This window comes from Myotis davidii, unplaced genomic scaffold (assembly GCF_000327345.1).
Source record: "Myotis davidii unplaced genomic scaffold, ASM32734v1 scaffold732, whole genome shotgun sequence".
NCBI lineage: Eukaryota > Metazoa > Chordata > Mammalia > Chiroptera > Vespertilionidae > Myotis > Myotis davidii.
Genome location: NW_006284349.1, coordinates 2,788,768 through 2,813,662, shown reverse-complemented (window position 1 = coordinate 2,813,662; position 24,895 = coordinate 2,788,768). Strand labels below are relative to the sequence as shown.

Genomic DNA, 24,895 nt, shown 5'->3' with positions numbered 1-24,895 from the left:
GTTGTCCTCATTAACCCCCAATCAGAGGTCTGAGTCAAGGCAATAAAGCTGCAGGATTTATACACAGGGGGTCACACCCTCTGCCCTGTAGCTGCCCCTATGCCTCTAGCCTTTCCCAAAACAGCAGAGCCCAAGATTAGAGCAACATATATTTAAGGATGTGCTTCTGCAGATCTGGTTGGGACACGGAGATAAATGTTCGCAGCTTAAATGCTGAGAACACAGTGGCAACTTCACTAGGGAAATAAAACATTTCTGGTAGAAGAAGTTCGAGTTCACTTTCGTGCAGAATGGCCCCATCAGTTTTATGCCAGTGACTCTACCCGGGGTTTGTATGGGTTTCTCTTCACAAAATGACGTGGTTCTTTTTGGGAAGAGGGCTGGGAGGTGTCTTGGGAATGGGGGAGATCTTGGAAGATTGGGGTTTCTTCTGGACCTCCAGGGGAAACAACCCAAGGCAGATGAATGAATGCATCCTGATATTCGTGAATTAAAGTTGATTCTAATCAGATCTGTTCCCCTTCTCCTTCCGTTTGTAGAACCAGCACTAAGCAAGATTCCCCAAGCTGCTTCATCTCTCCCTGTCCGGACTCTTCTCCTGCTGCGCCCCGGAATCCCTGTTCAGCAAGGACTCTTTCCTGCTGCACCCCGCGATCCGCGTTCAGCAGTCCTCAGATTGAGCGGTGCCTGGGCAGCCACTCCGAGACCCCACAGGAAGCAGTCAGCTCCCTCCGCTCTCACAGGGGTCCGGGGTTGCGCAGTGGGGAGGAAGTATAGGAGCCAACTCGCGGAAAACTTCCTGGGGAGATGACTGGGCCACCGGGCGCTCATTGAAGTGGTGCCGCCAGGATTGCAGGTTCTGAGCTGCGGAGACCCGGGGACCTGCAGCCACGCCTCCCGGCCAGGGCCTGCGTCCCCCCAAAGCGAAGGGGAGGCCGCTGCCCGCAGGCGGGAAGCTGAGCCACTTGGCATCACGATGCTTTGTGGTCCTGCCGCAGGAGCCCGAGGCGGCCGCTTCCCACCGGCCCGCAGCCGGCAGCAATAGCCATGGAAGTTGGGGCGGCGCAGAGCGAGAGGGAACCGCTTGGCGCGGCATCTCTTCTGGATGCTTTTCCTCCTCACAGACCCCTTCTTCCCTCCTGTCTGGGGTAAGTGGGATCCAGTTTGCAATAACGAAGGCAGAGAATGGAAGCTGATGGGAGGGCATGGCAGTAGCGCAAAGGGTTAATGTGCTAAGTTGTTTTACTTGGGGCTGGGGGGGGGGGCTTATCCCTTACACCCCCCCCTCCTCAGCTGTCCATTCCAAATACTAAGCAGGTTAGGAGTTGGACTTGATTTAGGCCAGTTAGGGGAGGGGGTGCTGGGGTTAATTAATTAATTGGTTAATTTTTGCTGAACTTGCCCCCCCCCCACACACACACACACCCTCTGAGAAAGCAGAATGAAAGCAGAGATGAAAAAAAGCCCCAGAGGTTGTTCTTGGTGGTGGTGGTGGTGGTAGTTGTGGTGAGGGTGGTGGGGGTGATGGTGGGGAGGCACTGAGTGATTTAGCAGAGAGATGATCATAAGGGCCAAAGACTAGTGCACGTCTTTAACAGCAAGAGGACTCCGCAGCCCTGGTCCTGCTCCTGCTCCCTCACCCCCGTGGGTCGGTCCCAACCCTCCCAGCCTCCAAACAGTCCTTCCATCGTCCTGCTGATGCTTTTCTGGGGAAGGCTCTCCAGGCCCCAATATAACTTTTAAGAAAAACTGCAAACTATCTTGTACACTGGGGATGCTCCCTATTTGTTCTTTGATTGGCTGAATGATGCACCCTAAGGCTGTATATTGTGCCTCAGGAATTTGCCTTGGACGGTGAACTAATTCCCTGATGTAGACCCCAGGGCACGAGGTTAGTCCAACTCATTTTGCAATGGAGGGGCTGGGACCAGATGAGCTCACTTAGGTTTGAATCTCTGTGTTGTGACCTTGGGAGTGTTTGGGGTGTGTGGTTTTTTTTTTGGGGGGGGGAAGGGGTTGTGTTTTTTTTGTTTTGTTTTATCTTTCTGTGCTCTGATCTCACCTCAGAGGAAAGATGTAGGGAAGCTGGATGGAGAGAAGTGTGAGGAGGTCAGGGATGCATTTGATAAATGTTAGTTTGACATCCCGTCCTCAGGGGATTCAGGCGAGAGGGTATCTTTCTCTGTGGACACCTCTCTGACTCGGATGCAGGGGGGAACATGGCACTGTGGTGACTGGCCTGGAGCCCTCCTGGCCGTGAGCACTTGAGAGGGCAGAGGGAGGCTCTGCAGGCTTCCCCGGGAACTCACCAGCTGTTCCCTTTGGGCTTGGGAGCAGGATCCACATGCATACTGATGTCACTGGTGGCATGGCGGCGGGAGAAGCAGAAATTCCTTGCTTGTCTCATTTCCATCTCATCCATCCTCTCAAGCCTTCTAGTGGAAGGAAGCAAAGTGCGGGAACAGTCCCAGAGAAGCTGGCTCTGACGAGCCCGGGGAACCTGCCCGAGGACCTGTGCGCTCACTCGGGTGGCACTGTCAGATGGGTACCAGTTTTTTCTGAACAAGGTTTGCAGAGAACTCTGGCTCCAGCCGTGGCGGCCTGAAGGGTCAGTGACCAAGCACTTACCAACCCCTGCCACGGATGACAGTGGCCCTCTGTGGATCTTGCCCTGGAACTCAGAGCCTGGATGTGACTGTGGAGAATCGATGAAGAAAAGGATGCTGCTGACACAAGGCTCCTCAGAAGCCTCAAGCAGTTCAGAGAGCAAAACTCCGCAGAGTGTTTAGGGCCCTGGCTGGCAGGCAGGAAGTCACGTTCTCCTACTTAAAGTGAAGGCAGTGACCATCTAACCCAGGGGTGGGCAAACTTTTTGACTCGAGGGCCACAATGGGTTCTTAAACTGGACCGGAGGGCCGGAACAAAAGCATGGATGGAGTGTTTGTGTGAACTAATAGAAAGTCAAAGTAAACATCATTACATAAAAGGGTACGGTCTTTTTTCTTTTTTTAGTTTTATTCATTTCAAACGGGCCGGATCCAGCCCACGGGCCATAGTTTGCCCACGGCTGGACCCCACCTCATGGCATAGACAGCAAGGTCCATGCCTATCTTGTGCTTTGCCGTATCATCAGCACCTAGTGCAATGATGGCACATCGAAGGGGTTCAAGATATGCGTGGCATGGACAGTGAACGGACAGTAACTTAAAGTACTTCCTCTCCAACACGCTGTATGCAATTCATGCCTTCCTTTAGCAAGTATTTCTCCAGCATGGACTAGTGCACGGCTCCCGTGCTGGGCACCCAGAGTCATTTCTAAACGTTGTCCAGATTGGTACGTCCAGTGTCCCATTCAGGACCATCTCAGCCCACTAGGTTCTCTTGGAGACTGAGGTCCCACCACAAGCTCTTGTGTAGTTTCAGGCGGAAGCGGGGGAGGGGGAGGGCTGAACGTGTCTGGAGCCCCGCGCACCTGTACCCACTGGGCCCTGGGACTCCTGGGGCCCCCGCTTCCAGGAGTTGCCAGGTCTTGGCAACTCTGCTTTCCTCTGGGGCCGCCGCGTCTCTCTCCACCCTCTTCCCCGGCCTCCAACCAGTGGCCTCAGCCGCCCGCAGGTAGCAGGAGAAGAACCGGGGCTGTGCCTGGGGAGCAAACTTCCCCCTTCCCCGGGCGGGAGAGCAGAGCGGATGCTGAACGGTCCCAGAACAAAAGGCTCATGGCTGGCACCTGCGTCCTCCGAGCGCGCCGGGGATGTGGGTTCGGGGCGCAGGCGGGAGCACCTGCGGGAGGACACCGGAGTGAAAAATGAAGTGAGAAAAGAAGCGGGGTGCGACCAGGGTGGGAGCGGTGACAAGAGGTGACCCCTGAAGCACAGGTCTGCGGCAGGGCCACCTCGGCTCTCCTTCCACCTCCTGCAGCGCCTTCCAGGCAGCCAAGCGTGTCTCCGGCGGCAACTCCACCAAGAGCCGCGGCTGCCTCCACGCCCGCCCGCCCGCGGAACCAGTAAGTAGCTGTGCGCCCGCCGCCTGCACCCGCCCCACCGCGGCTTCCGAACCCGCAGCTTCCCGCAGCCCGACCCGCACGCACCCGGCGGGGCAAGTCCGCAGCTGCCGCTGCCTCAGGCCAGGCCCCGGGGGCAGAGCCCTGGCCAGGCATCTCCACCCGCCGCGATCTCTCCGGTCTTGGCGTGGCTTCTGCAGAGCAAAGCGCAAGCGGGGAGGGTCGCCCGCCCTCGCTGCGAGCTCCCTGCGCGCCGCGCCACCCCTCTGTCCAATGGCTTTTCGGGGGTGGAGAGTGGGGGGCGTCGCCTGCAGGCGAGGAGCCACTGGTGGGGTGGGGCGTGCGCTCTGCACCACCGAACCAGGCTGACGTGCCCGCCGCCGGAGCGAGCGCCGGGCCAGTGTGTGTGCGGAGTGTGTGCACACGCCTTGGGGGCTGGAGTGACACTGCAGTGGGCTTCTCCCTCCGCAGCCCTCCAGCGGCTCAGCCCCGACCTGCCCGCACGCGCTTGCGAAGCTCGGCGTTTTCATCTTCCCGAGCCTCCTCCATCCTCCCCTCGCGGACCTCACTTTTCTTTGTACCCAGGGGGTTGCTCCCCGGCACCCCTCAACCGGTGCAAACATCCCAGCCGCCTCCAGTTCTCTCCTAAGCCACTATTTTCCATTTGTCTTTCTCTGGGGTTCCTCCGTGAGCCGGTCCAGGGCTCCCCCATCCTTGGAAATTGTTTTTGTTGGACTGCTGTGCCGAGGTGTTGAAAGCTTGAGGACTTTATCATTTTGATTCTTTCCCTTTCCTCCCCATCTGGGCAACGGAGCAATGAAATTTCCAATCGAGACTCCAAGAAAACAGGTTAACTGGGATCCTAAAGGTTGGTATCTCCTACTTTTGGCCGCCCTCGCCCTGCCTCCACCTCCGGGCGTGTGCGCGCCTCCGCGAGTGGAAGCACTCTTGCTCCTGGCAGCGTGTGTCCTGAGGCAGAAAAATGCGCCTGGGAACAGCAGTAAGGGTGGGAGGAGGGTGGAGGCAGCGTGGGTTCCAAACCCAGATAGTGCCTGTCATTATCATAGAGTCATTGTCCCTCCTGGATTGTTGCAAAATCTATTTAAAGATACATCAAGCTGGCTGTTTGGCTTGAAATTGCACCAAGTGTCGGTATTTGCTTTGACTTTGTGTGTGTGCCGGTCTGTGTGTGTCCTTTGTTTCTGGTGATCTTTGTCTCTCTGGCAGATGGGTGGGGTGCCTCCCCCTGGACCTGGGGCTGCTGCGCTGCCTGCTCAGGGTGTCCTCAATGGGAAAGGTTTCCTGGCAGCAAGTGGAGCTCAGATCAGCAGCAACAGTCCCTGGAGGTGGCCCTTCTTGTAGGGCGTGCGTAGTAATGGAGCCCAGGGGGCCTTCTGAGTCTTCCCTCAATCTTATTACTAAACCAGGCAGCTAGTTTGGCTCTGACCTGAGTAGAAGGAGGAGGGGGCAGTGGTTTGTGAGCAGGGTGGGGCTGGAAAGGGCTGGGGAGGGGGCAGCCCAAGCAGTAGTGTCATTTACAAGCTAAGAATGTTGGACAATGTTTCCTCCAGGCAAGCGACTAAGTCAGATTTGCTGTGCCTAGCGCTGGCCACCGTGTCTGTAATTAGCATACAGATGCTAAGGCTCCTCTTGAGAGCATATGGGAGTGGGACAAGTTGGAAGCTAGTGTCCAGTTTTGACAAGAATGCTGTATTTAACATTTCTCTTATCTAAAGGCTGATTCTGGCCTGGACACACCTCTGCATATATTGGGGTTGAAATTTCTTTTTTAGATGTGTGTGTGCGTGTGTGTGTGAGAGTGTGTTTAGTGTTCTCTGCGAGTACTTTTTCTTTTCTTTTCTCCAGACTGGAAAGGAGGAAACCCACTCACTCCTTAAGTAAATGTCTTATGGATTGACTGGCTACTGAAGAGTGGAGAGATTGTGCTAATTTTTAACCCTGAGGCTGTTACACCTTAAATATGACCTACATCTTCTCTTTTGTCTCTAGATCTTTGGGAATATGGAAGTGTGTCTTGGTTTTTGTTTTGTTTTTGTTTGTGTTTTTTTTTCTAATTCCCTGCAAAACATATTCATTGAATACCTGCTACATAACAACTGCTGTCCCAGGTACTGGAAATACAGTTAGAATAACACAGACAACAGCTCTGCCTTCTTAGAGTTTATAGTGAGGGAGACCGACCTAAACCAATCATTGCACTGAGTAATGCATAATTATAAGCTTACTAGTGGTCCGGTGCACAAAATCCATGCATAGGTGGGGGGGGGGTGTCCCTCAGTCTGGCCTACACACTCTCCAATCTGGGACCCTTCAGGGGATGTCCTGCCAACCTGATAGCCCCCCAATTTCCCCCCCTGCCAGCCTGTTCACCTCTTACTCCCCCCGACCCCGCTGGCCTGATCGCCCCTAACTACTCTGCCTGCCGGCCTACTTGCCCCTAACTGTCCCCCCACCAACCTTCTCACCCCCAACTGCCCCCCTGCCAACCTGATAGCCCCCCAATTTCCCCCCCTGCCAGCCTGTTCACCTCTTACTCCCCCCGACCCCGCTGGCCTGATCGCCCCTAACTGCCTCTGCCTTGGCCCCACCACCATGGCTTTGTCCGGAAGGACATCCAGAAGGTCTCCTGGTCTAATTAGCATATTATCCTTTTATTAGTATAGATGTATGTTCCATGAAGGAGAGCAGCAGTGTTTTAAGAAAGTATCTGATAGAAAAGATTGATAAGAATCAGGGGAGGTGGGTGGTCAGGGAATGCATTCAGACACTTGTATTGAGACCTGGAGGATATGTAGGGATTAAATGACTAATGAGGAGGACTGTTGCAGAAAAGGAAACAGCAAGTGCAATGGCCCCGAGCAGATGTGTATTTGAGGAACTGAAAGGAAGTTTCTATGGCTTGAGCAGAAAGCAAGGGAGTGTGTGTTTTGAGGTATGGCTCGGGGGGTCTGCGGGATCAGACCCCAAAGCCACCTGTTCTTGCAGGTAGGGTGTGACTGTGGCATGCAGGAGGACCATAGTCATTATCTTAAGTCACTGAAGGGTTTCAAGTTTCAAAACAAGTGCTGTGTAGCTCTTGTGGATGTGAGGGACCAGATACCATGGTGTCAAGGGCGAGGGAAGGAGAAGTGGATGGAGTAGGGGGCTACCGAGGACATGAAATCTACAGGCTTTGAGTGAAGAATATGTGGAAGTGGAGGAATTGGAATGACTGAGATAGCAGCCAGGGCAGGACCAGTCTTGAGGGAAAGCTCGTGAGTTCAGTCCAGGACCTGCTGAGTGAGAGATGTCCCTGTGTCCATCAAGAGGTATGTCAAGTGGGCAGTTGTCTAAAGAGTCAGGTTGGGATCTTCAAGGAGCTTTGATAGGGAGGACTGTGGGGCTGCCTCCGTGAAGCTTGCCTTGGCTCTTAAACTACATTTCTATATGACTATCATTCTCTAGATATTTATGCCACAGTGATAAACACAGATGAATCCCACATGTTAGAGCCTGACACAGTGAAGAAGTAAGCAAGTAGCATCTACAATCACAACCATTGATGCTAAAAGTGAAAAGACCCTAATAAAAATAACAGCATTTGATTGTAGATCAAATGCCAGATGTGTTCTGTACATTATTTCATACTAGAGGCCTGGTGCACGAATTCGTGCATGGATGGGGTCCAGCCACCCCACCCCAATCTGGCCGATCAGCTAGCTGGGGGGAGGGGCTGTGGGCAGTTGGTCGGCTGGCCCTACCCCCTGGTTAAACTCCCCTGGTCAGACTCTGGGTCGAACTCCCAGTCGAGGGGACAATTTGCATATTAGCCTTTTATTATATAGGATAAACATTTTCATAATGCTTATCTGATGGTATAAGTATGATTGTCCCCATTTGACACTGGATTGCCATTAGGACACCCCTGAGCTCCTACCAGTAAGGTGCTCGGCTGTCATGCACGACTGTTCCTGAAGCTAGGGTGACAATAGTTTTCCCTAGCCAAAAGGGTGGAGGCAGAAGAAGAGTGGAAGTGATGGTGACATATCTCACACCTGTATAGAACTATGTGCCAGGCGTCATATCATTTTACATGCATTAAATATATATATTACTAAAATTAATTATACAATAGAAGATTAATTTATTTCATCTTCTTTATTTAATCTCAGGCGGAAGATACTGTCCTTATTTTACAGTTGAGGGAACTGAGGAACAGAGAGGTTGAGTAACTTGCCCAAAGTTATAGAGATAATAGGTGGTGGGGATGGATTATACTATAGGCCCTTAAGCACTCTTTAAGTCTATCTCTTAAATTGTTGGGACCTCTGGCCCTTGCCTTGTGAGGCTCCCAGAGTTCAGGGACTGGAGAAGCTTGTTTCAAGGAGAAAAAGAAAAAGAAAAAGAGGGGAGGAAGAGGGGGAGGAGGAGATACTGGAGGAGGGGAATGAGAAAGTAGAGGAGAAGGAGGAGGGAGGCAGGTGGTGAATGGGCCTTTCCCACTAACCCCTCCAGCCAGATAGCATCTCTGCATCTTCCTCTGGTGGACCAGTCACTGGTAACTGGACAGACTTTGGGTCTGTTCTTTGGAGGTTTGCATCTACACAGGCCAAGTGTGTTTAGCGGGACAAAGATAAAGGGGAACCTAGAATTATACCAGAAAAGTGAAGGGACAATTCACATTAAACACGACTGTAGGATGTGGGTATTCACAGATTTGAACCTTCAGGTGGAGGCGCTCACAGATTGTGGAGGAAAGTTGTAATTATGATGTTTTGCTTACAGCACCGTTACCTGACAATTTAATCGTTCAAAATGAAGGCGGATTGAGAACAGATTGGTTTTGATTGCACTTGGGTGAATTACGCAAAGCACCGTCAAGAGGTTTAGGTGTCAAATTAAGACCTAAAGGTGAAATGATTATTCTCTGGTGAGCTCTGGCCTCCCTCCTATTTGTAAAGCTAAACCTTTAACCAATGGCTCCTGTTTGTGTAGGACCCAACAAAAGTAGATTGACACCGAGTTCCAGCTTCCATAACAGAACTTATGTGTATTTTAAATTGCTGGGATCGCTTGATAATTTTTCTGCTGAAGATTGGGATTGGTCTGCTGGCTTTCTGTATGTTAAGGGCTTTAAAAAACACACAATAAAAATAGCAAACAATATTCCCACAGTTTGAGAGAAGTTGATAAATATGGCTTTAAAAACTCTTGTTTTGGGGACAGAAGAACGAGTTGCTAGAAGTAGCTTCGCAGTAAGCTGTTAGACTTCGGGCTGCTCATTGAGCCCCTTTGGGCTTCACTCTCCTGCCATGCGCAAGGGGGACATCGGCCCTATTGGCCTCTTTGACCCACCTCTTCAACGTGCCCCCTGCATCTGACCTTTGGGCCACTTGGCTTCCTTTGTTCCTCAAATAGAGGACACTTGTTCCTGTCTCAGGGCCTGGCACCTGCACTCCCCATAGCTTACAATGCACGTTTGCATGACTGACTGCTTTCCGCCCTTTGAATCTCAGCTCAAATGCCAGCTCATTAGCAAAGGACTTCCCTGTCCCCTCTGAAGACCTCTCCTCTCCTTCCCCAGCCCTGTCACTTATGCCAGCTGTTCACTTGTCTTCCTGGCACTTATCCTGATCTGAAGCCATCCTGCTTACTCATGTGCCCTCACTAGCATGTGAGCTCCAAGGGCAGGAACTTTCCCTGTCATAACCCCAGTGCCCAGGGAAGTGCCTGACACACAGTAGTCACTAACTCAGTTGCCTTTTGCTGAATGGATGGATGCATGGAAGAATGGATTGGAGAGGATCTCTCAGGCTCCATGCAGGATGGAAATTCCAGGCCTTCTCCAAGCTACAAAAGGCAAAGTACACAAAGGAGAAGGGAAGGATATCTCTAAATAACGGAGTATCAGAAAGGACAGCAATATCACCTCTTCCTTGCAGGCTCTCAGCTCTCTCACACCTCTAGCAGGCTGTTGTCCTGTTCTTCGGTTCACCAGGAGTGAAAGGCGCGCTAGACATGAGGTGGGGACGGCTAAGTGAGCTGACACAGATCTCTTTGGTGTCCAGTGAATAATTTGGCTCATATTGGCCATTGGTGTGTAACTTTTTTTTGAGGTATTTAAATCAAAGCTGCAGAGCTGAAGATGTTTTTTTAAAAAAAAAAAAAACACCTGCGTTTTTAGTGCATATTTTAATGCAAAATTCCAGAGAAGCCTGTATTGTATGTGTGTAGCATCTTTCAGTTTACAGAACACTTTTTACAAATTATCTCACTTGTTCTTTAAGCAGCCCTCTTTTTGTCAATATTGGATCTAAATTTACTATTGGCAGTAGAAAGAGTAACAACTTGTTTGAGGGGGCGGGCAGGACTGCAAATAGGTAAAGCTGGGTCCAATCCAGGCCTTTTGGTGTTTATGTCAGGGCAATTTCTCTCAAGCTTTCCTCCCTTCTACACTTTCCTGTTCTTTCTTATCCAAAAATGTATTCAGAGGCTGCTCTGAAGGATTCAGAGAAAAAAAGGCTCTCGATTGATGAGCGAATTCTCAGTCGATGGCTGTTTTTTGCAGGTTGGGTTTGCACTGGTCGCACTTCATCCCAAGAATCCAGTTCAAGTCTCTGGGATCCCACTTCTCTCCTGGCTAAAAAGAGATTCTGGTCTCTTGGGAATGTGAGCCATGCTCAACTTGCAATGCCACTCGGCTGCCATCTTCATTAATGTGTTTCCAAACTCATTTGTGTAGCTTAGATTTTTCTGGAAAGAAAATAATCTGTTTTGATTTAATATCCAACTTTCAAGAGATCAGCTTTCCAAATGGGCTTAATAATGTGCCAAAATCACCACAATTATCCTAGAAAGTAGAGAGGAAAGATGTTCCAAGGACTGTCTGAGCCAAGGTTTCGTCCAGGTTTCTATTCCAGGGGTGTCTAAGGGAGCTTCGTCTTCCTTTGCCAATCCCAGCGATTTTTTGGTTGAATGAAGACTAGCTAGATTGACTTTGTTACTTCTCCCATTTCCAAAACATCTGTGTTTTGGCTCTGTATTCATCTGCTCAGACTGTCATAACAAAATACAATAGACAGGGAGGCTTAAACAATAGAAATTTCTTTTCTCACAGTTCTGGAAACTGGAAGTCCAAGATCAAGGGCTAGCAGGGTTGATGTCTGGTGAGGGCTCTCCTCATGGGTTACAGATGGCCACCTTCTCACTGTGCCCTCACATGGTGGAAAGAGATAGCTCTGGTGTCTCTTTCCTCTTCTTAAAGGGCACAAGTCCTATGAATTACATCCCCACCCTCATGACCTCATTTAACCTTAATTACCTCCTAAAGGCCTCATTTCTATTACAGTCACATTGGGGTTACGTTTTCAACACTAGTTTTTTGGGAGACATGATTCAGTCCATAGCAGTCTCTATATGAGTATCATCTTAAATCAGATACAATTAAAAAACAATCCACATCTTACCCCAAATTTGGGAGACTTCAAACACAACTGAGATGTGGAATAAAATGTATCTGATAGAGGCACAGAACCGGGGACCCACTGTCAGCAAGAAACATGTTCTTCTTGGAGAGTGGATTCCTTTTACTTTCTACTTTCCATAGGGAATTAAAGTGTGTTTAATGATGAACAGAATGAAGCGATTGTATTGATAGTCAATTAGGAGGTTTGCACAGCTCGCTTGGCAGAAGCAGGAGGGTACGTACAAGGGATGAATTTTGCTGCACTCAAATTCTGTTCTAAAGGACACTGACTGGATGACCAGACAGGGTTAGTGTTGGTTAGGGACTCAGACTTGGTTACCGAATCTCCCTAAACATGGCACCAGCACCATGTTGGTGACACCCACATGGCAGATTTCTTCTGGAGGAAAGATGTTCACAGTCAGCCTGCCCAATCGCAAGTCTACCCTGCAACCACTGCGATTGCAGAAGGATGATGACACTCCCCTGACACCGCTGGGAAAGAAGACTAAACCAAATCATGGCTCAGACAATCTTTGGAACATCCTTTTTCTTTAAGGAGGTCAAAGGGACCTTCCTCTTTTTGGCTCTGGTCTGAGTGGTCCTCTCAGTGGAAGCTACTGTTGTTGTTTTTTTGACATCAAGTTCATGACTGTTACCCAGAATGGAGAAACAGAAACCTCATGTTTACTTAAAAACATTTATTTGTGGTTTGCGAAGTGTGAGATTCATTTTCCCTCGCAAGTGTCTAAAACTGACTAGTATGAATTGAAAATGAAGTCTGATTTTCTAAACCTCTCTTTAATGTTTCTACCACCTTCACCCATTTTACCCACCCCCAACCCCCTGCCTCTGGTAACCACCAATCTGTTCTCTGTCCCTATGAATTTGATTGTTTTGGAATCCACATATAAGTGAAATCATATGGTATTTTCCTTTCTCTGTCTGACTTATTTCACTTAGCATAATGCCCTCAAGGTCCATCCATGTTGTTGCAAATGGATTTACCACCACATTCTTTTCATTAGATGAGAGTCCCTAAGTGTAGTTCACGCTTGGGGAAGGGAGGTGGGGTAGGTCACGCTGGAAGGGAGGAAATGATTTGAGCACATTTTAAAATCACCATAAGCATTTCCCCCTATTATTGAATACGTACAAAGTGCCTGACACAGTGATAAGAGCTCTATAGTCATGATCTCCTATACTTCTCTTTCTAGGCCAAGGAAGCAAGCGAAATTATTATCCCAGAGCTGAAGCAACATGTCCCAAGTCACCTTGTAGCTCTGTGACTTGAACCTGGGTGTCGGCTAATGCTGTCACTCTCACCTCTAACTTGTACCCCTCCCCTGACAATCCTACAGAAAAGAAACCTGGTTGATTTCATTTAATCCTGCCTTTCCCAGTTTCCCACAGAGCCATGGTTCATTGAACTCCATTTACCCCTCCAATTGCTCATTGCCCGAGGTGGTATATTTGAAAGATGGTGAGTAGAAAGAGAATTTATGTAAAATGTAAATATACAGTCTTATAACAGCATACCTCCCATTCTAAGCAGATTATTCAAATACAGAAAGCACCCATTAAGTCTGTCTTGTGTGGGCACCATGCTATGTGTAGATCTGTAAAACATTCACCCAAAAATGACCACACAAAGTAATGTTTCTTCTCACTGTGAATCGAGAGGTTGAGAGTGGCGCCTCATGCACCTGAGGTGTCCCAGAGTCAACCCCCTTCCTTTACATATTCGTGACTGAAAACCCAGCCTCCATGGATAAAACCAGAAGAGCAGGACATCCTTCAGGCTGAGCAGCAGAAAGGTCAGGGGTGGGTGTCTGCTGTGTGTCTGCAGCAGCCCTCCTGTCCATGTGGTGTGATCTAAGCACAAGTCAGGGTGTAGCCAAGATGACAGGGACAGTGTGCCTGGGAGTGACGTCACATACACAAGCAGAAGCCATTGGTAAGGACTGTCAGCCCTCCCTGTCCTATTTGCAGTAAATATATGTATATTTAATCCTCACCTGAGGATATGCTTATTGGTTTGAGAGAGAGAGAGAGGAAGGAGAGAGAGAGAAACATCGGTGGGTGAGAGGACATCAGTGAGTTGCTTTCCCTGCCTGCCCCCACCAGGGATGGAACCAGCAACCTAAGTATGTGCCCCACCTGGGAATCAAACCCACAGCCCTTCGGCATATGAAACAATGCTCCAACCAACTGAGTGACGCCAGCCAGGGCCCAGTAAACATCTTTTTACTACCTTGTTGCTTTTTTTTTTTTTTTTTTTTTTTTTTTTTTGCTTTGCATTCTGAAAGAGAAAATGATTTCCAGGAAGTAAGATGCATTTGATAGCTTCAAGGTCCCCATGCTGCCAAACATTGAATGCCTAGCTTATTTCTGAGGCAGTTTCATATTCTGCGGACAGTGTTGGAGCTTCGGTGTCTAGGCAGAGGAGAATGAAGACAGTTTTTTTTACTGCCACCATGGGCTTTGTTGACTATGTCACTGTCCATGCACAAAATGGCAAAGAGAGGCGAGCCCCAGGGCACGGGGAGAGTGGGTTGAATGAGGCTTCCTGGGCCAATTCTCATGGCATCTGTAACCATAGTAACCATTGGCTGAAAAATTGTCCGGATGTGGCTAAGCCATTGTACCCCCCTCTGGTTCTGTTGTTTTCCCCTCATTTCCTTTATCCAGAAACTATCCTCACTCGCTGCACCTTTCCTCCCTACCCCGACCCCTGACCCCATACAGTGACTGACTTTCAGGGTGGTTTCTACACTGGTGATTGAACTTCCCATTGATTCTTCATTTTCAATTCTTGGACCTACAACTGGTTTATTATGACCCAGTCTAAGCCACATGCATGTGATTCCTTAGTGTTTCAATTTCTACTGTGAAAAATTGATCTTAAGTCATGTAGTGTACACACTTCAGATTTAAATGTAGCTGTGCATAATGATGGTGGCTTGTGGCACTCCTTGCTTCAAATAATGCTCCTACACTTACAATCTGGTTTAGATGTCTGGAGTTTCAGATGTGTTATAAAAGAACAAAGAATGGCAATGAGGTATATAGTAAGGAGAGCTCAGGTCTCTGGCCAAGAGATCTGGAGTTTGGTACTGGCTGGAGACTGAGGTGTGTCATGGTGACATGAGAATGGCGAGGTGGCCAGGTATAGTAGGCATTGTAAAGGAATTTTTTTTTTTTTCTGAGAATAGTGGGAAGGCACCAAATGGTTTGAGGCAGGGAGATGACACAATCAGATTTATATTTTAAACTAGAGGCCCAGTGCACAAAAATTTGTGCACTCAGGGGTGGAGGGACCCTCAGTGTAACAGGGTCCTTAACAAAGCTAAAGGTTTTAATTTGATAAAGTCTAGTTTATCAAATCTATTTATGTATTGTGCTATTGATGTTGTATCTAAATTCTAGGTCCTAAAGACTTCTTCCTATGTTATTTTTCTAAGAATTGCATAGTTTTATGTTTTATATTTAAACTAGAGGCCCAGTGCACAAAAATTTGTGCACTCAGGGGTGGAGGGACCCTCAGTGTAACAGGGTCCTTAACAAAGCTAAAGGTTTTAATTTGATAAAGTCTAGTTTATCAAATCTATTTATGTATTGTGCTATTGATGTTGTATCTAAATTCTAGGTCCTAAAGACTTCTTCCTATGTTATTTTTCTAAGAATTGCATAGTTTTATGTTTTATATTTAAACTAGAGGCCCAGTGCACAAAAATTTGTGCACTCAGGGGTGGAGGGACCCTCAGTGTAACAGGGTCCTTAACAAAGCTAAAGGTTTTAATTTGATAAAGTCTAGTTTATCAAATCTATTTATGTATTGTGCTATTGATGTTGTATCTAAATTCTAGGTCCTAAAGACTTCTTCCTATGTTATTTTTCTAAGAATTGCATAGTTTTATGTTTTATATTTAAACTAGAGGCCCAGTGCACAAAAATTTGTGCACTCAGGGGAGCAAGCAAGCCTCCTGCTCGCTTCAGCTGCGTGGCTGCCGGCTGCCATCTTGGTTGGGTTAATTTGCATATCCTGCTGATTAGCCAATGGGAAGCGTAACAGAGGTATGGTCAATTACCATATTTGTCTATTATTAGATTAGAAATTATTTACATGGCCCAGCCAGCATGGCTCAGTGGTTGAGCATCAATCTATGAACCAAGAGGTCACAGTTCAATTCCTGGTCAGGGCACATGTACAAGTTGTGGGCTCAAGCCCCAGTAGGAGTTGTGCAGGAAGCAGCCAATCAATGATTCTCTCTCATCATTGATGATTCTATCTCTCTCTCCCTCTTCCTTCCTCTCTGAAATCAATAAAAATATATTTCAAAAAATGTACTTACACCACTCATAAATCAAATGATTGTTTCAGCAGCTGTTTATGGAGGACCTACTATGTGTCAGGCATGGTGCTGGGGGCAGGGTTCATCTGGGGGATTCCGTTTTCTTATAAGAAATCATAGGAATTTTTGAAAAATATTTGGACAGGAAAATAGCTTTTCTTGACATCTTTGGTTGCAAACTACTGGCTGCAAATGGGAGGTGTATCTTAAAGCAATGGGCCCCCACGTTTTCAGTTTCTGTTCATTAAAATTACTTTTTCCCTGGCTTTGTTGCATGGCCTTTGATTTTGTGATACTTTACATATCTGCAGTCAACCAGCAATAACCCAAAAACCATGGTGGACCCATATTTTATTGTACTTCAAACGCCTTTTGGAAGGACTCAGCATAATGGCCCTCATAGAAATTGCCAGCATCCCCTCCATACCCTCTGTCACTTTGTTACTGGTGTGTCGGGAGGCACTGTGACATTGGGGTATTTCTCCTTTGACTACAATGGGGCCCCCTGCTAGTTGAGTCCTTGTGGCCTCAGCTCAGAAGCCACCCCTGAAGCCTGAATTAATGAGAGGCTTAGGCGGGCTGGTCCCTTTCTCTGGCGGAGTGAGAACACAGCTTCTATAGCAGCATGAATGCCTGCTCAGCAGGCAATGCTCTGCATTCAGACTCAGTCTAAAGACAGGTCAAGCCGACCGCCACAGGGGGTGGGATTAATGCATATCAGTCCCTGTCTACAAGTGACCCACGTCACTCTGTCCCATGACTATCAGATTGCCTAAAATCCATCAGCGGCTCTATTCATCAATCTTTCATTCATCCATGTGGTTATTCCATAAACATTTATTGAGTGAGTGCCCACAGAAATCGAGCTAGGCACTAAACAGAGAAAGATGAAAAGGAACTGAGGTTTCATACCCAGAAAAGCGACAGTTAGCCACCAAGGCAGGTGCATAAACAAGTATGACCATATACCACGATCAATGCACTGATAGATATGTAGATTAAAACATCATCTCCAGAACGCATCTGGTTAAAATGCAAATACATTTCCTCTGGATAACATATGAGCTCTCCATTACCCATGGGTATAGTCGTGTTAATCAAATTTCTATGAGAGCGCAGGGCCAAGAGGGGATGGAACCCAGGGCTAAAAAGATATTGATGGGTTGGGATAAAGTGGGAAGGGAGAAGTCAGGAGCATGGAAGACCGGCTTTGGGAAGTGCTGTGTAGGGAGCAGAGCGAGGGCCCTGGCTGCTTGTACGGTTGTGTGATGGGGGCAGGTGGGATGGAGGCAAGCAGAGGCAGAGGTTGCGTGATAGAGGAGAAGGGCACAGACAGCAACCTGTCACTCATGTAAATGTCGCCCAGTTTACACTGAACTCCCTTCAGAAACTGGAAGGGACTTTGAAACACCTAAACCCTCTGAGGCTTCTCAAAGGATCACATTGAAGTCTAGAAAGGTCAAGTGGCCAGCCCCTGCCCAGGCGGCAGAGGGGACAGAGCACATCTTTGAGCCCTTATCTGCTAACCTCCATTATTCAACATCACCTCTCGCGGTAAAGCTGACAGCTCCCGGGGTCTGTTTGTCCCGCCCCCTTCCTTTGGGAAGAATTAACAAAGAGCTACAGCTGTACTAGAGCCTACAGCAGTGGTTCTCAACCTTCCTAATGCCACGACCCTTTAATACAGTTCCTCATGTTGTGGTGACCCCCAAGTTCATTGTTACAAATTGAACATAGTTAAAGTATAGTGATTAATCACAAAAACAATATGTAATTATATATGTGTTTTCTGATGGTTTTAGGCAACCCCTGTGAAAGGGTCATTCGACCCCCAAAGGGGTCGGGACCCACAGGTTGAGAACCCCTGGCCTACAGCATATGGGCTCTGAGATTGTTCTTGCTCTCCATAAGTCTACCACAAGTATGGATGTGAGTATACATTCAGCCTCTTGGAGAAGATGTCCATTCACCTACTTAGTGAATATTTTTAAATATATTTTTATTGATTTTAGAGAGGGAGGGAGAGACAGAAACATCAGTGATGAGTTGCTTCCTGCACACCCCCTACTGGGGATTGAGCCCATAACTTGTGCATGTGCCCTGATCGGGAATTAAGCCATGACCTCCTGGCTCATAGGTTGATGCTCAATCACTGAGCCACACTACCTGGGCATCAGTGGATATTTACTGAGCGCCTGCCTTGTGCCCAGCGCTGCCCCAGGCCCGGTGACACAGGGATGGACAGCACAGTCTCTGCCTCCTGAAACTTGCCACCTGGCCAGAGCTCAGCTGCTCTCACAGACACTCAGCCCACTTTCTCTGCATTCAAAAAATCTGTCAGGCATGAGTAAAGGGGTTGAAAAAATGTAATAGCGAGGATGAAAATAAGGCCATTCTGATGTTATATTGCTCTGCAAAAAAAAAAAAAATTCATTTGATAATTGAGTAGGAAAGAAAGGTTGATCCTGATGAAGGCAGCAGTATTCTGTTAGAAAATTCAGTGATTTCAGAGGCCTCAGAACTGCCTCGATTGTGTTGACATTTTATTAAGAACCTTTGTTAATTAGGACCATGTGGCTTGTGCATACATCGCTGGGATGTGACGAGTTTGAGTCTCCCCAGAATTATGACATGGAAATTAATCTCCGAGGAATTGCAGGAGGCCCAAATGTTAGCTACTTAAAAGCTGTCTCCATCTCTCTCTCTCTCTCTCTCTCTCTCTCTCTCTCTCTCTGGCAGATGGGTACTTTCTGGTACACGTGGCTTCCAAAGTGTCTAAATTGACACATCTTCTGAACAGGGGGAAATTGGGGCACCTGTTGGTTATGAGCCTGGTGGTCTCCTTGCTACATTTGGAGTACTGGGGCAGCCAGCTTTTAGGGGAACCCACATTAAGACCTAGGATAAAGGTCTTTATTTTTCCCCTGGCGTCTCTGCCTGATTCCCCAGCCAGCTTCCAGTGAGCGGAGAGGGTACGGTGCCCCAGATGCTGCCCAGGCTAATGGCTCTCAGCAGTGACTCCAACATGCAGCCTGGGTCATGAGGGCTTAAAGAGGCAGCAGCTGGTTGGAGTGTCCACTACCAATCCAGGGAGGGACTGGCTGTGGTGTCCACTGTGAATCCAGGGAGCTGTGAGAGTATTGCCAGGAGTTTGCGGCACTGCGGGGGTGAGGGCACACTTCACTGCTAGGATTCTCATCTGAGTGGCTGGGAGAGACCTGTAGGAGCCATCCAGCCAGCAGCTACTAGAGGTTTCTGCTCTATTTTAAACTGGTCCTAGCAAGGGGGGGAACCCTGCCTGGTGGTGCTGATGGTGGTAACAATGGCCATTGTGTGATGGAGATGAAGGGGGTGTGATGAGGCCAGAGCTCAGGTTTGTCCCCCAGCTCTGCCACCCCCATGCTGGTGTTTGTGGACAGGAAAGGCCTAGTACCAGCTGGCTCTTGAACAGGGATGTGTGTCTTCTTGGATGTGCATCAGGGAACTAGCTAGTCTCTGATGGTGACACAGACCGTCCTGTGAAGAGCTGGATTCCCCATGATTTCCAATAACTGCTTCTGTCCTGCCCTTCTCCCTCATGTTAGTCCGGGGGAAAGACCCCATTTGATCATTAAAATGCAAATGAACCTTCCATCTGCTACCAAAGAAGAAGGTAAATAACCAGTTGTACCTCCTAGGTCCTCTGGCAACACCATTAAACTTTACTTTGACTTAAGATGGGTGGGATTGGTCTTTGAAGTAGCGAGTTAGCTGAAAGTCCATGAAGACCCCAGGGTTCAGGAAGCAGGGATGTGCTTGTTTTGTAAATTTCTCATGGGAGTGGCCTCATTCCTCCTCTTGGTTTATGTGACTTTCAATGTCAGCCCGGGATGATGTCACAGATGTACCCCTCCTTATCCCTTGGCTCTTGCCACTCAGGGAAAACTGGCTGACTTCCAAGGGCCAAGTCTTGCCTGTTTGGCCTTTTTCTCTGCTGCTCCCATGGGATCCAGAAAGTGCAGGGGACTTAGTGCACCCCCAGAGCAGCCCTCGGCCAATGACCAATGGGAGATGGTGTAAAAACACCCCAATTCCCTCAGCCACGGTAAGAGAACTCAGGAATATGTTTTACGTGAGGTCCCAGTTTCCCCAGAGGGAAAGTTTCCATTCTCCCACAGGGATAGCTAGCTTGATACTCACCTTTTATTGGTTTTCTTGGCTGCTTTCCAATCCCCTTTCTTTTCTACTCCCCTACAGGTGCTTTCTTCACCTCCCAAACAACTACTGTGCTCAAGCCCTTATCTTGGATCAGCTTTTAGGGGAACCCACATTAAGACCTAGGATAAAGGTCTTTATTTTCCCCTGGCGTCTCTGCCTGATTCCCCAGCCAGCTAGCTTCCAGTGAGCGGAGAGGGTACGGTGCCCCAGATGCTGCCCAGGCAGGCTAATGGCTCTCAGGGGATGCCGTCTACAGCTAAGCAGCAGCCTTCTCCCCAAGACATTTTCAGCACAAAACCTGTGCTGCTGAGTAATCCGTAAAGCATGAAAAGAGAGGTTAAGGCTTGATGAGACTCATCTCAGCCTCATCAAACCGTTGCTCCCATAATCCTCCTTCTGAGAAGATGGCAAAATGAAGCACGGTTGACTCTTGTCATCTGCAGTAGCTGTGTTCTATAAAGTGGCTGCGATCCCTGAGTTATTGAACACCAACCACTGCTTCTAGGGAAAATACAGGGGTAGGTTCCTGCAAGGCTCTAGTCACCATGTTTTCATCAGCTGATCAGTACATAACCTGGTTTTCTGTGTGTTTCTGTTTAAAGGCGCCTTCTGGGATGTGTATTGTTGATTCATTAACATTGATCTCATGGCAACAGCACACGTATTTTCTCCATAAAGCATCAAACCCGGCACTCAGAAACACTAGACAGAACTTCAACACTGTGCTTGAGTGCAGTTTTAAATAATTAAATGACCAAAAAAACCACACCAAAAATTATGGAAAATGTGGTACTAAATAGACACAGTATGAGAGCTGATGCAAGAAGGCAGCACATTGCCATATTCAACTGCACCTGGGAACACATGTGTTGAATGACTCAAGCATTTTGTGGCTCTGCACATGTCTGCAAAAGTGCCATCAGTATTGATTCGGGGTTATAGATGAATTTTAGCAAGGAGGATTTGCAAATCCAGAGTCTGTGAGTAATATGGATTTACTTTTTTTTTTTTTACCTCAGTACATTTTGGACTCCATTTCTATTTGGAATATTTATTAAATACGTGTGCCAGGCTCGCCGATTGATTCTGAGATGATCATTAGATGCTCTCTGCCTTTAAGGATTTTCCATTCCGATGGCACAGGGAATTAAAACTATGACACAAGACAGGATGTGAATTGGAGGCAGGAATAATGACAAGCAAAAGGCTACTGGGAAGAAAGTGCAGTAACTGGGTGAAAAATATTGAGGTCCTCTCAGAGGTCTGGGCTAGAGGGACCACTGGGGGAGTGAAGAAGAAAGGTCTAGAGACCTACTGGCCACCAGCTTAGTGGAGTCAATTCTTTCTCTTAAATTAAAGGAAAGCAGTGTCATCCACAAGGTATGGAATATTGGGAGACATTGATTATAGGGAAATAAGATGAGGATTGCAGTTCTGGGGCCCGTGGGTGAAGGGGAGGTGGCATCTGGCGGATAATTCTTTGCTGTGAAAGAATAGAGGTAGTCAGTCCATCGTCTGTGGATTCCTTTTATTTTGTACGGAGCCACAAGGATAAATAGCTGTATGATGTCTGTGTGGGTTTTTCAACTCTAGAGTCATTTAGGTCACACTGAGAATGGACATCATTGCTCTTGACGTGTACAAGGGTAGCCTGTTTTGGGAAACTGGTCCACAGTCTCCGTGAAAAGTCATTTGAGTGACTGGTTGTGATCCCTACAGTAGTCATTTCCCCTGCAATCTCCCTGCACAGAGGAATAGTTACGGGCAGGATGTCTCTATTCCAATGCCTTGTATTTCACCTGCAAAGGATCTGACCTCCTATGGCTGCGGACGCGATCCTCCCTCGACACAGAGAAAAGTCTAGAGTGAGTGCATTCAAGCAAACAGCAGACGAAGGTTTGGCCAGAGCAGGGGCTGAAATTCAGAGCAAAGAGAAGAGTGGCCCTCTGATGTTGGTGGCACCTGTCACCAGAAGTTTTCCCAAAGAACCTTCTACATTTATGAATCTCCAACATCCATTTATATTTCTTTTCATCTATTTTATATAATGCCTATCTCTGTAGCCCATGAGGTGAAATGCACTAATTTTTTAATTTTTTACATTTAATTTTAGAGAGGAGAGAGAGAGAGAGAGAGAGAGAGAGAGAGAGAGGGGAGGGGAGGAAAACATCTATTGGCTGCCTCCTGCATGCACCCTGACCTGCAATGCACCCTGGCAGGGAATCGAACCCACAACCTGGGTATGCACCCTGACTGGGAATCAAACTTGTGACCCTTCCATGTACAGGACAATGCTCTAACCAACTGAGCCACACTGGCCAGGGAGAAATGCACTAATTTTAATGGCAATGAGTAGGGCAAAGCAACCCTTGGGAGCTGCTCTGGCAGGAAGCAGATGCCAAATTCTTCTAACGGAAGCGTCTTTGACGACTGTGACTCACTCACCTTCATCCCCATCACCGTGCAGGGATTGGCTGGGTGCCAGGCAGTCTGTAGCCAATTTAGTGGTACAAGAGAAAGGAGAAGGCACTGTTAAAGGGATCTGTTTTCCCGGTTATCAAAGACGGCAATGCTGTGTCCTAGCTGATAGAAACCCAAAGTGTACTCGGAAGATGCTGCCAGACGAGTCTGAATAGGCACCTGATGTTTTATGGTCCCAGATACCGCACACTTAACAATAGTGTCTACCTTCAAACAGGCCATTAGGTAGACAGTAGGCTTTTGAATCAATTACTATATCTAGGTGTCCCTTTTGCGAAGGACACAACAAACTGTTCGGAGTGAAGCTTATTTTATAAATGAATTCAAGGGGAAGGTTTGGTGGAATGATGTGTTTAAGTTTTAACATGATTTTCCTGTTGCATCACATTTTCTTTTTGAATAACAGAACCTCCTAATGTGGCTGTTAGGAAGTGCATTCATTCATGCATACATTTATTCATTTAACAAATGTTCATTTGCCGTCCGCCAGGCTCTGTGCAGTACTCTTGAAAACAAGAACAAGAGCCATGTTTTGTACTTTTTAATGTTTCTCCAAGAGAAACTGTTCCATTGTACTGCATTAATTCTAAGATGCATTATTTTCATTATATAACATTTCTGAAATCAGAATGTGTCTCCCTACCCATGGTACATAATCATTCAATTGGCATAATTAATTTATTAGAAGTACAAAAAAATAATGATGCATTTTGTACCTGATGATATGTTAGATTTGATAGGAGATATTTGCACAACCAATATGTGACCGCTTTTGGGGTTTAGGACTAATGTTAGGCCTCTAGTTTTAGGGCATTGTAGTTGGCACAGGGATGTCAGAATTTGGGTGTCAGGATGCCCAGGTTAGGTTAGAAGGTGATAGAGAACCAGTGGTTCAAGCTGCACAGTAGAGAAAGTCTCTGAGGCCTGGAGTCTCTGCCTCTTCTCTCCCTCTTTGAGCTGCCACATAAATTCATGGCGGTCAGACTCTGCCAGACATCAGAACTGAGCAGAAGGAATGAGAAATGGCACTTGGGGCTGCAGCGTGGGAGATGGAAGGCTAGAGTCCGTCTGGTAAAGTGAAAAACGAAGTTACAGTGATAGTAGCGACATTCCTTTATCACGTGCACTATTATTATTATTCATTCATTGACAAATAAACTTCCATGTACTTAAAGTGCATCATGTGATGATTTGATATACGTACACATTACGAAAGGATTCCGCCCCCCATTGAGTTAATGAATGCATCCATCTCCTCACATAGTTGTGCTTTTTTGTGAGAACACTTACGTTCAACTCTCTTAGCAAATTCCAATGATATCAACTATAGTCACCATGTTAGTCATTAGATCCTCAGGCCTTAGCCATCTTAGAGCTGTTAATGTGTATCTTTTCAACAGATTCTCCCTGTTTCCTCCTTCCCCCAGCCCCTGGCAGCCAGCATTCTACTCTCTTTCTGTGGGTTCAACACTTTTTTTTTTTTTTTAGATTCTACATACCATGCAGTTTTTGTCTTTCCCTGTCTGACTTATTTCACTTCACATAATGTCCTCCAGATTCATCCATGTTATTGAAAATGGCAAGATTGCCTTCTCTTTTAAGGCTGAATAGTATTTCCGTGTGTGTGTGTGTGTGTGTGTGTGTGTGTGTGTGTGTGTATCACATTTTTTAATCCATCCATCTGTTGATGGACATTTAAGTTGTTTCCATACTTCGGCTATTGTGAATAATGCTACAATAAACATGGGAGTCCAGATATCTCATCAGGATACTGACTTCATTCCCTTTGGATATATACCCAAAAGTGGGATTACTGGATCATATGGCAATTCTATTTTTACTTTCTTGTGAAACCTTCATACTGTTTTCCATAGTATCTGTACCAATTTACATTCCCAGCAGCAGTGCACCAGGCTTCCCTTTTCTCAACATCCTCTATAGCATCTATTATCTCTTGTCTTTTTTATAATAGCCATCCTAACAGTGTGAGGTGTTATCTCATTGTGGTTTTTAATCAAATGCACTGTTTTTTTAAATAACAAGCCTTGCCTTAGCTGGTTTGGCTCAGTGGATAGAGCGTCGACCTGTGGACTAAAGAGTTCCGGATTCAATTCCAGTCAAAGGCACATGCCCGGATTGTAGGCTTGATCATTAGTTGGGGGCATGCCAATCAATGATTCTCTCTCATCATTGATGTTTCCATCTCTCTCTCTTCCTCTCTGAAATCAATAAAAACATACTAAAAAAATAACAAGCCTGTAAGATAGGTATTTATAGGGTGCCATTATTATCCTGGTTTCATGTGTGGAATTGGGGCTCAGAGAGGTTAAGTGACTTGCCCAGCATCCTATGCAAGTCAGTTCTTGCACCAGGATGCAGGCTTTGGATTATAGAGCA

General features: G+C 47.3%; 1 protein-coding gene across 2 annotated transcripts in view; it reads left to right on the top strand.

Annotated features, from left to right (window-relative positions):
* The first annotated feature begins 520 nt into the window (after positions 1-520).
* KCNK10 (potassium two pore domain channel subfamily K member 10) overlaps positions 521-24,895 on the top strand; it is a 105,001-nt gene continuing 80,626 nt past the window's right edge. Inside the window, exon 1 of one of the 2 annotated variants that reach the window (XM_015571550.1) lies at positions 521-1,148. In XM_015571550.1, coding sequence (XP_015427036.1) covers positions 1,106-1,148 — 43 coding nt within the window. In that variant the 5' untranslated portion in view covers positions 521-1,105. Of the gene's footprint in view, positions 1,149-4,348; positions 4,869-24,895 lie in introns of those variants that run through there. The other variant, XM_015571544.1, reaches the window with a different exon arrangement.